The 12,760-nt window shown below is 42.1% G+C and overlaps 1 protein-coding gene across 1 annotated transcript in view; it reads left to right on the forward strand.

Annotated features, from left to right (window-relative positions):
* SHC3 (SHC adaptor protein 3) overlaps window positions 1-12,760 on the forward strand; it is a gene marked incomplete at its 3' end in the record, with an annotated part of 141,516 nt that overhangs the window by 111,175 nt on the left and 17,581 nt on the right. Inside the window, exons 8-11 of the mRNA XM_079926651.1 lie at window positions 533-683; window positions 1,643-1,730; window positions 4,717-4,875; window positions 8,265-8,560. Of these exons, the coding sequence (XP_079782777.1) occupies window positions 533-683; window positions 1,643-1,730; window positions 4,717-4,875; window positions 8,265-8,560 (694 nt within the window). The remainder of the gene's footprint in view (window positions 1-532; window positions 684-1,642; window positions 1,731-4,716; window positions 4,876-8,264; window positions 8,561-12,760) is intronic.

Genomic DNA, 12,760 nt, shown 5'->3' on the forward strand with positions numbered 1-12,760 from the left:
TTTGTTTTAATAAACATGCTCTAGGTTGCTACAAGCTTCTGGTTAATTTCCAGAGTTACGAAAAAGTTGATTATGAAACTTTCTTTGCTAGCTTTCTTGTTGCTATTACAGAGGAGAGAATTTTCAGAGGTCCTTACTCTGCCATTTTCCCTGATGTCAATAAATCTCCATTTTAAAGTTAATTTTGTTTTGGGTAAATTTCATAATGTACTAAAATGTGTGTCTATGCCTTGAGAAACTGGTTATCCTTACATATAAATTATATTTTTCCTTATTAAAATGTAATTTTAAAAAAGGAGTTCTTTCCTGTTTCAAATATGACCAGAATTTCCTAAAGGGTAGAACTGTGAATAAGTCAGAAATATTTGGCCAAACCACTCATCTGCTTTATATATATGCCTGAGACCTGGATGGTTAAAGGGGCAGTGACTAAACTCTGCTTTCTGGGTCAACAATTACTAACATTAGATTTTTTGGTTTTGACTGCAAGCTCGACTTTTGGCTAAAGTCCCTGAAAATCCTCTTTTAACAGAATGCAGAGTCTAGATGAGCCCTGGACTGAAGAGGAGGGTGACGGCGCAGACCACCCGTACTACAACAGCATTCCAAGCAAGATGCCTCCTCCAGGGGGCTTTGTAGATGCTCGACTGAAAGCCAGACTCCATGGTCCTGACACAGCCCAGGTGAGTCTTATACCTTTTCCCTTGGATGGTGGCTAACTGAACTTTCCTTTTGCTTTCTTTAACTTTATTTTCAGGTCCAGACAGAAAAACTCACAAACTTTTCCCCCTTGAATTTCACAAAGCAGAGAAGTAGGGGAAGCTTTTGTTTCAACGTCAAATGCCTTGGAGCTATATTGTGATTCCTGAGTCTGGGAGTTCCCTCTTCATCCTAGCACAAATCCCATTCTACTGTGAAGTTAATGAGGAAAAGAGAGAGTTCAAGACTTCTAAAAGGCCTGGGGTGCTTTGGGTTCTCTGAAAGGAGAGTGGATGTAAGCCTTTAACATGAGATTTTTTTGAGTTTTTCTGTTTTGCGCATTTCCCTGATTTTCCCTCTAACTCGAAATTCTAGTAAGGCATTCGTTTTCTAGAGTTATGGTATCTCCATGATATCTCTTCGTTATAGGGAATTTTTTGATGTCACCTACCTTATGTGAATGACAATGACACCAATGAAAGTGGCAAATAACATTGAAACCAAGTGTCAGTAGCTCTAACACTGAGAAGGAATCAGCAAGGTGGACTTGCCAAGGCATGAATGGTTATGGGTGTATGTGCTGGGTGGGAAGTATGTTCTGACACATAGATAATCTTTAACTGAAATCTATTTTAGGTCATGTTGAGTGATGTGGCTACATGTAAAAGAGCTCAATTTATGGTCATACTTAAGGAAGGGATGTGGGGGGTAATGAAAACAGGGGGCATTTGTAGTTTTGATGAGATACAGCCTCTTTCTCACACCCACACAAACTTATTCCCCAAATCTTAATGCCAACCGAGAGGCGTGAAGGGAAAATTGGGTGTAATAGGCATGCAATCCATTGGCCATTGAAGGCCCTTCTACTGTACTATGGCTTTTAAAGATGCAGAAACAAGAAGAGGATGAATTTTTCACTCTGTGTATTTATATATGTCTATAGTTTGCAGGAAAAGAGCAAACTTACTACCAGGGGAGACACTTAGGAGACCCGCTTGGCGAAGACTGGCAGCAAACACCTGTCAGGCAAGGTGAGAGGCAAGGTGAGGTGAACAAGAAACATAAAAAATACTTTTTGAAAGTGACATGCTCCCTAGTGGGTAGTTCCTCTCCTGTGGAGTGGCAGAGTGACCCACTGGAAATACCTGCTGTGGGTGTGGCTGCAGGTTCCCAGCCAGATCATACAAATAGAAATAATAGCTGTCGGGCATGTCTGAGGGCACACATCAGATGACGCCGCCCCTGGCACCAGGACCAGCTCACTGCCCCCACCCGCCCCAGTGCTTCCTGCACCCTGAGACTTTCCTCCTAAGGCCTTTCTCTGGCAGGAGGGCTTGACTGCCCAGGGTCTGAGGAATTCACCTCCCCAGGGGCACCTGCACCCATTTCAAACGGGGCTGGCTTGGGAGACTGTGGGGCGTGCTTTGTGTTGTCCCTCAGCTCCCCAGCAGGGCTGAACCCCGGTGGCTCCCAACAGTAGCTTGTAGCTTTCCCTTCCTTGCCTCACCCCTGCCTTCCCTCTCCAGGGTCAGCTTCAGGAAGAGTGGAGCAATGCCGGCCCTTGGCAGAGATAGTACCAGGGATACAAATCCCTCACAAGCCCTGGGTCCTGTCAGAGGACACTTCCACCTCTTATTCAACCTCTTAGCACGCACCTAACTCCCACATTAAAAATTATATGGCTATTGAAGGACCATTTAGTTTAAACTAACCGCTAACATGTCTCTATTCTCTAGACAGTTATTTCTACACATACATATATGTGTGTGTATGTATACATACATTTTTGAAGTCCCTTTTAATTTTAAACTTTTTCCCACTTCAAACATTTCTATAACTTTCAATAGCTCTGGGGCCCTGACTACTAACTGTTCAGGGCCTGGAGGCGATGGAGTGACAAATGAGCTAAGATCCAATGTACACTTCTGGGTATAGAAATTTACATTTGTTGGTTTAACATTAAGGCTTTTCCATTCATTATTGACATTTGCTCTGGCAAGTAATTGACTCTATATATATATATATTTTTTTTTTTTTTTTTTTTTTTTTTTTTCTTTGCGGTACGCAGGCCTCCCACTGCTGTGGCCTCTCCCATTGCGGAGCACAGGCTCCGGACGCGCGGGCTCAGAGGCCACGGCTCACGGGCCCAGCCGCTCCGCGGCATGTGGGATCTTCCCGGACTGGGGCACGAACCCGTGTCCCCTGCATCGGCAGGTGGACTCTCAACCACTGCGCCACCAGGGAAGCCCTTGACAATATATTTTTAAAATTTCCCCCGATGAAAGAATTTCATGTCTTGCCTGCCCCAGCTGAAAGATGACCCATCCATACTGCCCAGCCAGTAATCCCAGCCAGCAATCCCTAAAACCCAGTCAGTACACCACATGGTTCTATCTCAGAATAGGATGGAAATAGCACATTAAAGTTATAACTTTGCCAGAGGCACTTTTTTTTTTAACATTTTTCATCTTTGTTCTATACACATTTAAAAAGTATTATACAGCAATTGTGTACATAGACATATAACTGCTAAAGATTAAAGGAGACACATTACTTACATGAGATATTTACTCTATTGAAAATTCATCAGGTTTATTTGAAAATGACATCTTTTTTTATGTTCAAGTTATTCCAGCCAGATCAAAAACAGACAATGGAAGAAGTTCACCAGGGCAAAAATGAGCCTTACACAAGTTCTTGTGTAAAGAGAATAAATAAATTTCAAGTTCTTATTTGTAAGCAATAAATATATTTTCCATAGAACAAATACAAATGTTCCTTATTGATCTGCTGGCAGCCATTTCCCCTAAATGAAACTGAACTCTGGGTACCAACACCAGGGAGGGTGTGTCTCCCTGCCCCCGACTCAGCACCTGCCAATGTCTGAAGTGGGAAAGGGCTGTCATCAGCAACTTATTCATTGGGCTTTTGATCTTTTTAAAGATTAGTTTGTAAAGTTGTTTTTACAGTCTGAATTGTCTGCAGTTCATACAGACATCTGAATGGAAGATAGTCATCACTAAGCCACGACTCGTAGCGCAGGAACGACCAGTGATGCATAGAAACCACGTCCGGGGAGAGGAGTAGACACAGCTCAGGAATTTGTGGAGATGCTCTCCAGAGACGGGATTTTCGCAGGACACCTGCATTCTCACGCTTACAGGCCAGAGACAGTGGTGCTGCCAAAAGTCCTTTAGTGGGCTCTTGGGAAAGCTTCTCCCAAAGCCCTGAACCCACTCTAGCCAGATGGATTGAGCTGACTTCCACAGCCCACCACCTGGAGAGGTGACCTCTCTCCAGGCCCAAGGCAATCTTGAGAGTGTCTGTGGAAGCCTGTTAGAAACAGTGATCCCATACAAAGAATGGGATAGTGGCTCAAGCAGGGCGACACCCTTCATTCGCCTCAGGCAACAAGAGCAGGGACAGCTTGACCCTGCCTTAACAGAGTCTTGGTCCAGCTGGGAAGTCCCACGAAGGCACAAGCCTGACTCTGTTTTAGAAGGAAGGTGCCTCATTCATTAGGAAGTAACTTTCTAATAAAATGGGGTCACAGCACCTGCACTGCATTTCTAATGGAGTTAACATATGAAGCATTCCCCTACACTTAAAAAAAGAACAATGAAAATAAGGCCTGTTGTTCTTCTGCTCAGTTATTTTGATCTCAGGCCTTTGTAAAGGGGATGAGGAGGCTGAGGCAGCTTCTGCAGCAGGTGTGCCCCCCCCACCTGCTCCCCCCAGCCCGGGTCAGAGGCGCCTAGGGTCTTGGTAAGGCTCCTAACCTTCACGGCGTCCATCATCCTTGGCCAGTAGGTCCCATTTTGACAGGAAGGAGTGGAGAGCATCCTAGCAGAGTACAACAGGGTATGAGAGGGTCAGAGAGGAGACTTAATGGATGGGCATCTGAAGCAAGGATCTTCCTATGAATGGGCTAAAGGAACTTTTCTGTGAATCACTGGGTAGCTTAACATGAATAGCTTTACGATCAGAAGAGAAAAGAGGGCTGTTTTCTTGTTGCAGGGTCCTTGGACATCTACAGCATGCCGGAAAGGAAATCGCATGTGACCCCTACGGGAGAAGCCCCCACCTATGTCAACACCCAGTGCATCCCGCTGCAGGCTGGGCTGGCCGCGGGCAGCAGTGCAGAAAGCAGCCCACGGAAAGACCTCTTTGACATGAGTGGGTTTCCATCTGCCACTGGATTTTTCTCTTTTGAGGCTGTTTTTTTGCATTGTCTTTTGTTTGAAATCTGTGCAATTACTGAATTTTCTTCTGGTGGGGTTTTGATGAATGACACTGATTAGCTGTATTTTTCTGGGTTATGATTGAGCTTTTCAAGACTTTGAATTTGGCCAACCCCTGCTTTGGAATTACAACCTTCTCTGCAGTCCAGAGGCAAAGCAGCTTCCCCCCTTTTTTTTTTTTTTAATTAATTAATGTATTTGGCTGTGTTGGGTCTTAGTTGCAGCACATGGGATCTTCGTGGTGGCATGCGGATTTCTCTCCAGTTGTGGCATGTGGGCTCCAAAGCACACGGGTTCAGTAGTTGCAGCATGCAGGATTAGTTGCCCCACGGCATGTGGGATCTTAGTTCCCCGACCAGGGATCGAACCCGCTTCTCCTGCATTGGAAGGCGGATTCTTAACCACTGGACCACCAGGGAAGTCCCCCCACCCCCGTTTTATAATTGACTTTGCTCTTGAAGATCGTATTGAGACAAATGATATACATAAATGCATTCATTTATTTATTCACTTAGGTATTAATTGGATATTGTGTGCCAAATACTGTATCAGTTTTAAGGATGCCAAGATGAAATGGCTTGGCCCCTGTTTTCATAGAGCTCTTAGTCTGTTGAACAAGACTAACATATAAGCAAGAAATTGTAATATACCCTCTTGTTTGCCTACATACACTCACTTTCCCTCTCACTTTTTCTCTTTCTCTCTCCCCTTCTTCCTCTCTACTGAACACCTACCATGTGTCAAATACTAGTCTACTTACTGGGGATATACAGGAAAACCAAATAGACAAAGTCCCTACTCTCATGAAGTTTAAATAACCACCATGTGTTACCGGTAGTGACAGGTACTCTGATGAAAAATAAAACGGGATAAGAAGAGTAACCCCAAACTCCTGTTGATTGCACTGTAGTATGATGTGTACCATAGACCTCTGTTTGGCATATAGATTGGAAAAAATAAATCACCCGTGATTAATGAAAGTGTAAATTGTTGTTAAGGAATTTTGAAAGAGCTTCCCAAGCTCACAAACAGCTTTACATCCCCAAATTTCTTTTTCAATTTCCTTGAGAATTTTACAGGCTGAAGAGGGAAGGAGAGGAGACTAGCACTTAGTGAGTTTCTACCACGTGGCTAGGTGCTTATTATTTTATTTAATTTTTGCAATAGTCCTACGGGTAGATATTATTATTATTACCATTTTATAGAGGAGGAAACAGAGAACCCTAGAGGTTTGGTAACTTCACTGCTGGTTCACCACATACAATACATACCTGTTATTGTATGTGGGTTATGACAGGGCTGAGTGCTTTTATAAACAGGCTGCACCATGACAACAAAAGTCTATTTTTCCCCAGAATGGGACACTGGACTCCCATTCTGATTTTAAAAATCACCAGAGCCAGAAGAACTGTAGAAGCATCTAGTCTAAGCTCTTCATTTAAAAAAATGTGGAAATAGCCTAGGAGGTATGAAGCAACTTCTCAAGATGCAGAGCAAAGTGGTAGCTCCAGTTGTAACGATATCTCCCAACATCAGTTTAGTAGTTGTATTTATGGTCAGACAATTTTCACTGTTTAATTTAGTCAATATACCAGTGACTCTTGGCCCCAGAGCCTGAGGAGAGTTAGATTTGGCTGGGGTTTGAGATGGGAAAAATGAAAGCCAGACCTCCCTTTTTTCATCCATCAATTTCTACTCCTACTCCCAAAACTAGAGAAGGGGAAACCGAAAGTATAAAGAGCCCTGGAGAGGCTAGTATCTATTGAAAAGTACGGAAAAATAGACCTAGCACTCTGTGTTTATCTTGAACCACTATAGCTAAATAATGATGGTGGTAGTGGTGCTGTTAGTGATGGTAATGGTACTGATGGTGGTGGTGATGCTGATGATTGTGGTGATGGTGGTGATGGTGATGAGGGTAATGATATGGTGATGGTGATGATGGTAATGGTGGTAATGAAGGTGATAATAATGATAAGATGGTGATAGTGGTGTTGGTGATGATGATGATGGTGATGATGATGTTGATAGTGATGGTGATGATGTTGATGCTAGTGGTGGGGCTGAGGTGATGGTGATTATGATGGTGATGATGATGTGTGGTAATGGTGATGGTGGTGATGATGATGATGGTACAGAAACAGAATACAAATTTTCAACTACTCCAGGTAATCAGGGAAAAAGTAGAATAAAAAGAGAAAACCTACGAACATAATTTTAGCCCATAGTTTTAACCTCTTTTTTGCCCCAAATCTGTAAATCATTTAACAAGTGTCAAAATGATTTAGTTTTGGTTTCATTTATTCACCTCACTTCTGCCTATTCTCTACCACCATTTAGCAAACTGGTCTGATTTTACAGCACTCACTGAATATTTATGGGTACAAACTATGTCCCAGGAACAATGTTGGACTAGAGGGATGTTGCTGTGCCCAGGAGAGAACCATTCTTGTTCTTGTGGTGCTGGCATTGTAGTAGGTTGGCAGTGGGGTCCTAGATAATCATCACAACACCTTACACTTGTGTGGCACTGGGGGCATTTTTCAGAGTGCTGTTGTACATATTGCCTTGTTTGAAAATCGAACATTGAGATTTAATTAGATGAGCCTGGTGACTTCTCTTACCGCTGATATTTGTGGCTCTTAGAGCCATGGCCTGCAGTGAGAAGTATGTTCTGAAGGGCATAAAATCAAGCTCAATCTCAAACACTCACACAAGAGCCTTTTTCTACAGGGAAACAAGTGAAGGTCAAGGGGAGGTAGAGCTCCTAGCCTGGGGCAAGTCACACAAAATGCACCCAATAAATGTCAGTTTTCTTCTCTTTTAAGAATTCACCTAATACAAAAATTTTAAAAGAAACATTTGTTGGGCTGGGTTTCAGTTTTGCATGAAATCAAAACCTTGCAACTTTGTGTATTTTCTTTGGTATTGGCAGGTTTTTATTCAGAAGAGAACACATTTGTTGAAGAGGCTAGCCAATATTCCAGAGAAAGTAGATGGCATGTAATATTCATGGCCTCTTGCAGCGTGCAAAAATGGAGTCATTCTAACTAGTGAGGCAAAGGGTGTGCTTGAGTCTTTGGCACAAGACACAATGCCCAGCTGTCTTGGGAAAGCAGACTCATCAGAATGAGTCATGCCAAGATTTGGGCTTTGCTTTCAAATGCTTGTTATGATGAGTCTTGTTGTATTACCAGCCAGTCATTTTTCTCTACTTCTTTTTTTTCTGGTAGAAGTTGCCTTTGCATTTCCAGCCCTCACATTGTACTGTTTATCATTTGTTCTCCTTGGGATTGACGTGTTGCTGGCAAATGTTGTTGGCAGAACCTTTTGAAGATGCTCTCAAGAACCAGTCCTTGGGGCCTGTGTTGAGCAAGGCAGCCTCCGTGGAGTGCATCAGCCCCGTCTCACCCAGAGCCCCGGATGCTAAGATGCTGGAAGAGCTGAAGGCAGAGCCTTGGTACCAAGGGGAGATGAGCAGGAAGGAGGCAGAGGGGCTACTGAAGAGAGATGGAGACTTCCTGGTCAGGAAGAGCACCACCAACCCAGGCTCCTTTGTCCTCACTGGCATGCACAATGGCCAGGCCAAGCACCTGCTGCTCGTGGACCCAGAAGGCACGGTGAGCACAGGTCGGAGTGTGGCCTGCACTGGGCAACCTCCCTCCGACAGTCTACCCTGGGTCACTGCACTGGGGACCACTTTCCCTCCTCTACTCACATATGCCTGCTGAGTCCTGACGGTCACTTCTTCAGGGCCCTGGAGACCAGGCCCAGAGGACTTATGCTTTCAGGCCAGAGCCAGGCTACAGGAGCCCATGGTCAGGACCCCCTGTGCAAGTTACAAAACTTGGAAATCCCCAGGGCCTGGGTTGAAAGGTTTAATTCTCATGTTCTTTAAAATAAATACAAAAACTGAGAAAGTTGTCCTTTCAGATATGTTCATAGTGGACAAAGAAGTACAGGGCTCCTGGGCTTTTAATATTTACCTCAAATATCTCTACAAGTTGAATCACCAGTTTTTATTTGCAGGTTATAAAATGTGATGAAGAAGTAAGTAAGCCTCCTATTAATTAGTCTCTTGTTTTCCCACCCAGAGAAGTAATACCTCATGACAGTGATTTTGGCACTTCCTGGCAGTACAGTTGTGTCTGAATAATTCTATGGGGTTGACTGAATATACCATCTTTCAGTCAATAAATAAATTTGACTTCACCCTGGCACAGTCCAAGAATTACTAAGTTTAATAAATATAGTTACCTTAGCCTAACCATTGAGTAAATTCCAGGATTGTTGTTTAAAATTTTTTTATCCAGTGAAAACAAAGCAGCAGGTAGAGTTATCTCAATAGTGGTTAAGAACATGGCATTTAAAAAAAAATGTATTGAAGTGTAGTTGATTCACAATGTTGTGTTAATTTCTGCTGTACAGCAAAGTGACTTAGTTATGCATATATATATATTCTTTTTCATATTCTTTTCCATTATGATTTATCACAGGATACTGAATATAGTTCCCTGTGCTATACAGTAGGACCTTGCTGTTTATCCATTCTATATATAATAGTTTGCATCTGCTAAACCCAAACTTCTAATCCTTTCCTCCCCAATCTCCCCTTCCCCTTGGCAACCACAAGTCTGTTCTCTATGAAGGACATTGCATTTTTTGCTTGACAGGTAGGGATGAAGACAGTCTTCAGTTGAACTTGGACAGAATTTAACTGTTTGTGTTTGGGGAAAGAGGCAGTGTTACCTGAGATGATTTGTTGCCTCAGGAGTCTAGACTAAGTTGCCTGCACACCTCAGCTCCCTAGACCTCTGCACCTTCTCTTCTCTTCCATTCTCCAGCTGGGCAACCACTTCCCATGAATGTAACATATATCCAATTCACCTTCTTTCGTTGTGTGGATTTTTTTTGCATATATGCACACCAGGGAAAATACATATTTTGTGTTTGTGTGTTTCAGAAATTTGCAAACAAACATGATGTTATTCCACAAATCATTTCTTTCTTTTTCCCTTCGGTACATGTTTTTAAGATCTGTCAGTAGTGCCTTCCATATACTGAATTGTTACTTGGGTGGGCCATCTGGGGCTCACTGGATACACCATCTGCACATCACTTCCTGAGCTCTCTTGTGAAACATTGAAAAACTGAAGGTGCTGCAAACCTCGTGCCTGTTTCCCCTGCACCTGGGATGGTCTCTCTGGGGCATATCCCAGGAGTGTTTGATCATAGGGTGTACATACATTTAATGTCATCAGGGGTTGCATCTGCATCCAGAATGGCTGGGCTACTGACATGTGCAGCAGCAGAGTGTGAGGGTCCCACACCCACCCTTTCTCTATCTAGTTTTGCTAATCTGGTGCGGGTGGGGAGTGAAGTGATGTCTCATTGTTTGCTGTGCAATTCTTTGATTGCACTTTAACAGGTTTCTCCATAAATTTTATGTTCCTATCTTTCCTCCATGTTTCTCTTTTAATCTTCTTATTGGGTTTTCTTGAGTTTATTCCAGCAATAGAATCTCCATATGTACTCTCCCACATCTTCACCTATGAGACAGTTTTGTCTGTGACATTCTTCATCAGATAAAAGTCTTTTTTTGGGGAATGTAGCTGAATCCATCAATTTTCCCCTTTATGCTTTATAGTTTTGAGTTTTAAAAGGTTTCTCACCTACAAATCACAGATGTACGGTACTATATATTTTCTCCTACTAGCTTTATTGTTTGTCTTTCACATTTACCTTTCAATTCCAACTGAAGTTACTTTGGAAGATGATATAAGATAGGACCCAACATTTTAAAAATCGCCATGTAGTGAGTCAATTCTCCCGTCACTATTTACCAAATAATTCACCTTTTCTCTGTGGTAGTGATGCTCCCTCTATTACACACTAAGTCTCTGTGTCATGGGTCTGTTTCTGGACTCTCAGTTTTGTTCTACTGATTTGACTGTCTGTTTCTTGTGCAAGTTCCATACTGCTTTAGTCATTACAGCCTTAAACTGTCTTAATATCTGGTGGTGTGCGTCCTTCCTCTTGAGTCTCCTTTTTATAAGTTGTCTTAGCTATTCTCAGACCTTTATTCTTTGTACTGATTTTAGATTCAGTTTATTAAGTCACCAAAAATACATGCTGGGGTTTCGATAGGACTTGCACTGAATTTACAGATTAATTTGGGGCAAGCTGACATTTTTCAATATTAAATAATCACCTCCATGAACATGGCATGTCTCCACTTATTTAGTTTTAAGATGTCTTTTGTTAGAATATTAAAATTCTCTCCAGAAAGTTCTTCTGTTTCCATTGTTAGGTTGCTTCCTAGGGATAGTTTTAGTTCTTGTTGTAAGTGGTATGTTATTTTTGATCACTTTTTCTCAGTAGTTGTTGCTGCAGGGAGAGGAAAGTAGTGTGATCTTGAGCCTGGAAATTTTGCTGATTGTGGTCGTTTTACTGGACCAGCGGTCGTTGCCATTGCAAACACTGCGTTTCTTCGCCTGCCTTCCAATCCCAGACATTAGAGGACACCTTTGAGCATTGGCCAGGAGAGGGCGCCCTTGTTCAGCTTCCAACCTGAAGGAATGTTTGAGGTATTGTTCCCTTAAGGATGATGTAAGCTTTTGGTAGATGTCCTTATCAACCTAAAAGACTTCGTTCATTCATTCACTCAACAAATGTGTACTGGATGACTACTAATCCAGGCATTGTTTTTGGCACCTGGGATATGTCCATGAGCCAGTTAAAAGGGCAATCTCTGCTCTCATTACCTATTTATACGTATTAATTGACCAACTACTTTTATCATGTATAGGTGTTGAACTTTATCAAATGCTTCTTCAGCAGATTTTGAGATAATACCATGATTTTTTTCCTAAAGTCCATTCATGTGGGAAATTACACAGGTAGATTTTTCTGATGTTGCATCCTGGCATAAACCCTGCTTGGTCTTGACATAGTAATCATGGATTTGGAGTCCTAGTATTTCCTTTAGGATTTTTCAGGCACAGTTCATGAGAGAAATCTGTCTTCATTGTCTTTGCTTCCTTCTCTTGTGTGTGCTCGTCTGGTTTGGGTGTCAAGATTATGTGGTTATACACACCTCTTACAATGATCTAGGCTTACTCAGGCCAGAGGAGACTTCCCCCACCATTTTACCTCAAATAGAATCCCCTAGATACCCCCTATTTCTTTACCCTGATTTATTTTTACCCTTAAGCACTTACCACAAACAAGCACTCGTTTATTTGCTAATTTGTTTATTATTTCGTTTCCCCCACTAGACTATAATCTCCAAGAGGGTATCAGTCTTGTTCATTGCAGTATTTCCCACCATCTAGAATAGTGCCTGGCACATAGCTTGTGTTCAATAAGCATTAGATAACTGAATACATAAATCAACCTCAGGTTTTTTCAGGTTAGGAGGTTGAGGACCGAAGAAGGTGAGCTGGGGTCACAAGTGAGATTTTCTACACAGACTCAGTCCAGAGTTCTTTCCATTTGCATTGGCTACCTATTAAATTAGTTGTAGTTATCTAAAGGAAAATAGGAGGGAAATAGAAATCCTATGAGAATATGAATATTTCAGTTGAAAATTTTAGGTATTTTTTTAAAGTTAAAATTTAGCTAAATTATACCCTCTTATAGATCAAAGACGATTAGTTTTTTTGTTCACTCAGTTCTTATAGACAAAAAGATGATTTACAGAAGATATGTACTACTACTAATATATTATACATTCATGAACCAGTATCAAGATAATGTAGAAGACAAGGAGGACGTGAAGTTAGACCAGGTGTCTGAGCAAGCCCAAACACCCCAAGCTG

Source organism: Stenella coeruleoalba (genome assembly GCF_951394435.1).
Source record: "Stenella coeruleoalba genome assembly, chromosome: 7".
NCBI classification, from domain to species: Eukaryota; Metazoa; Chordata; class Mammalia; order Artiodactyla; family Delphinidae; genus Stenella; species Stenella coeruleoalba.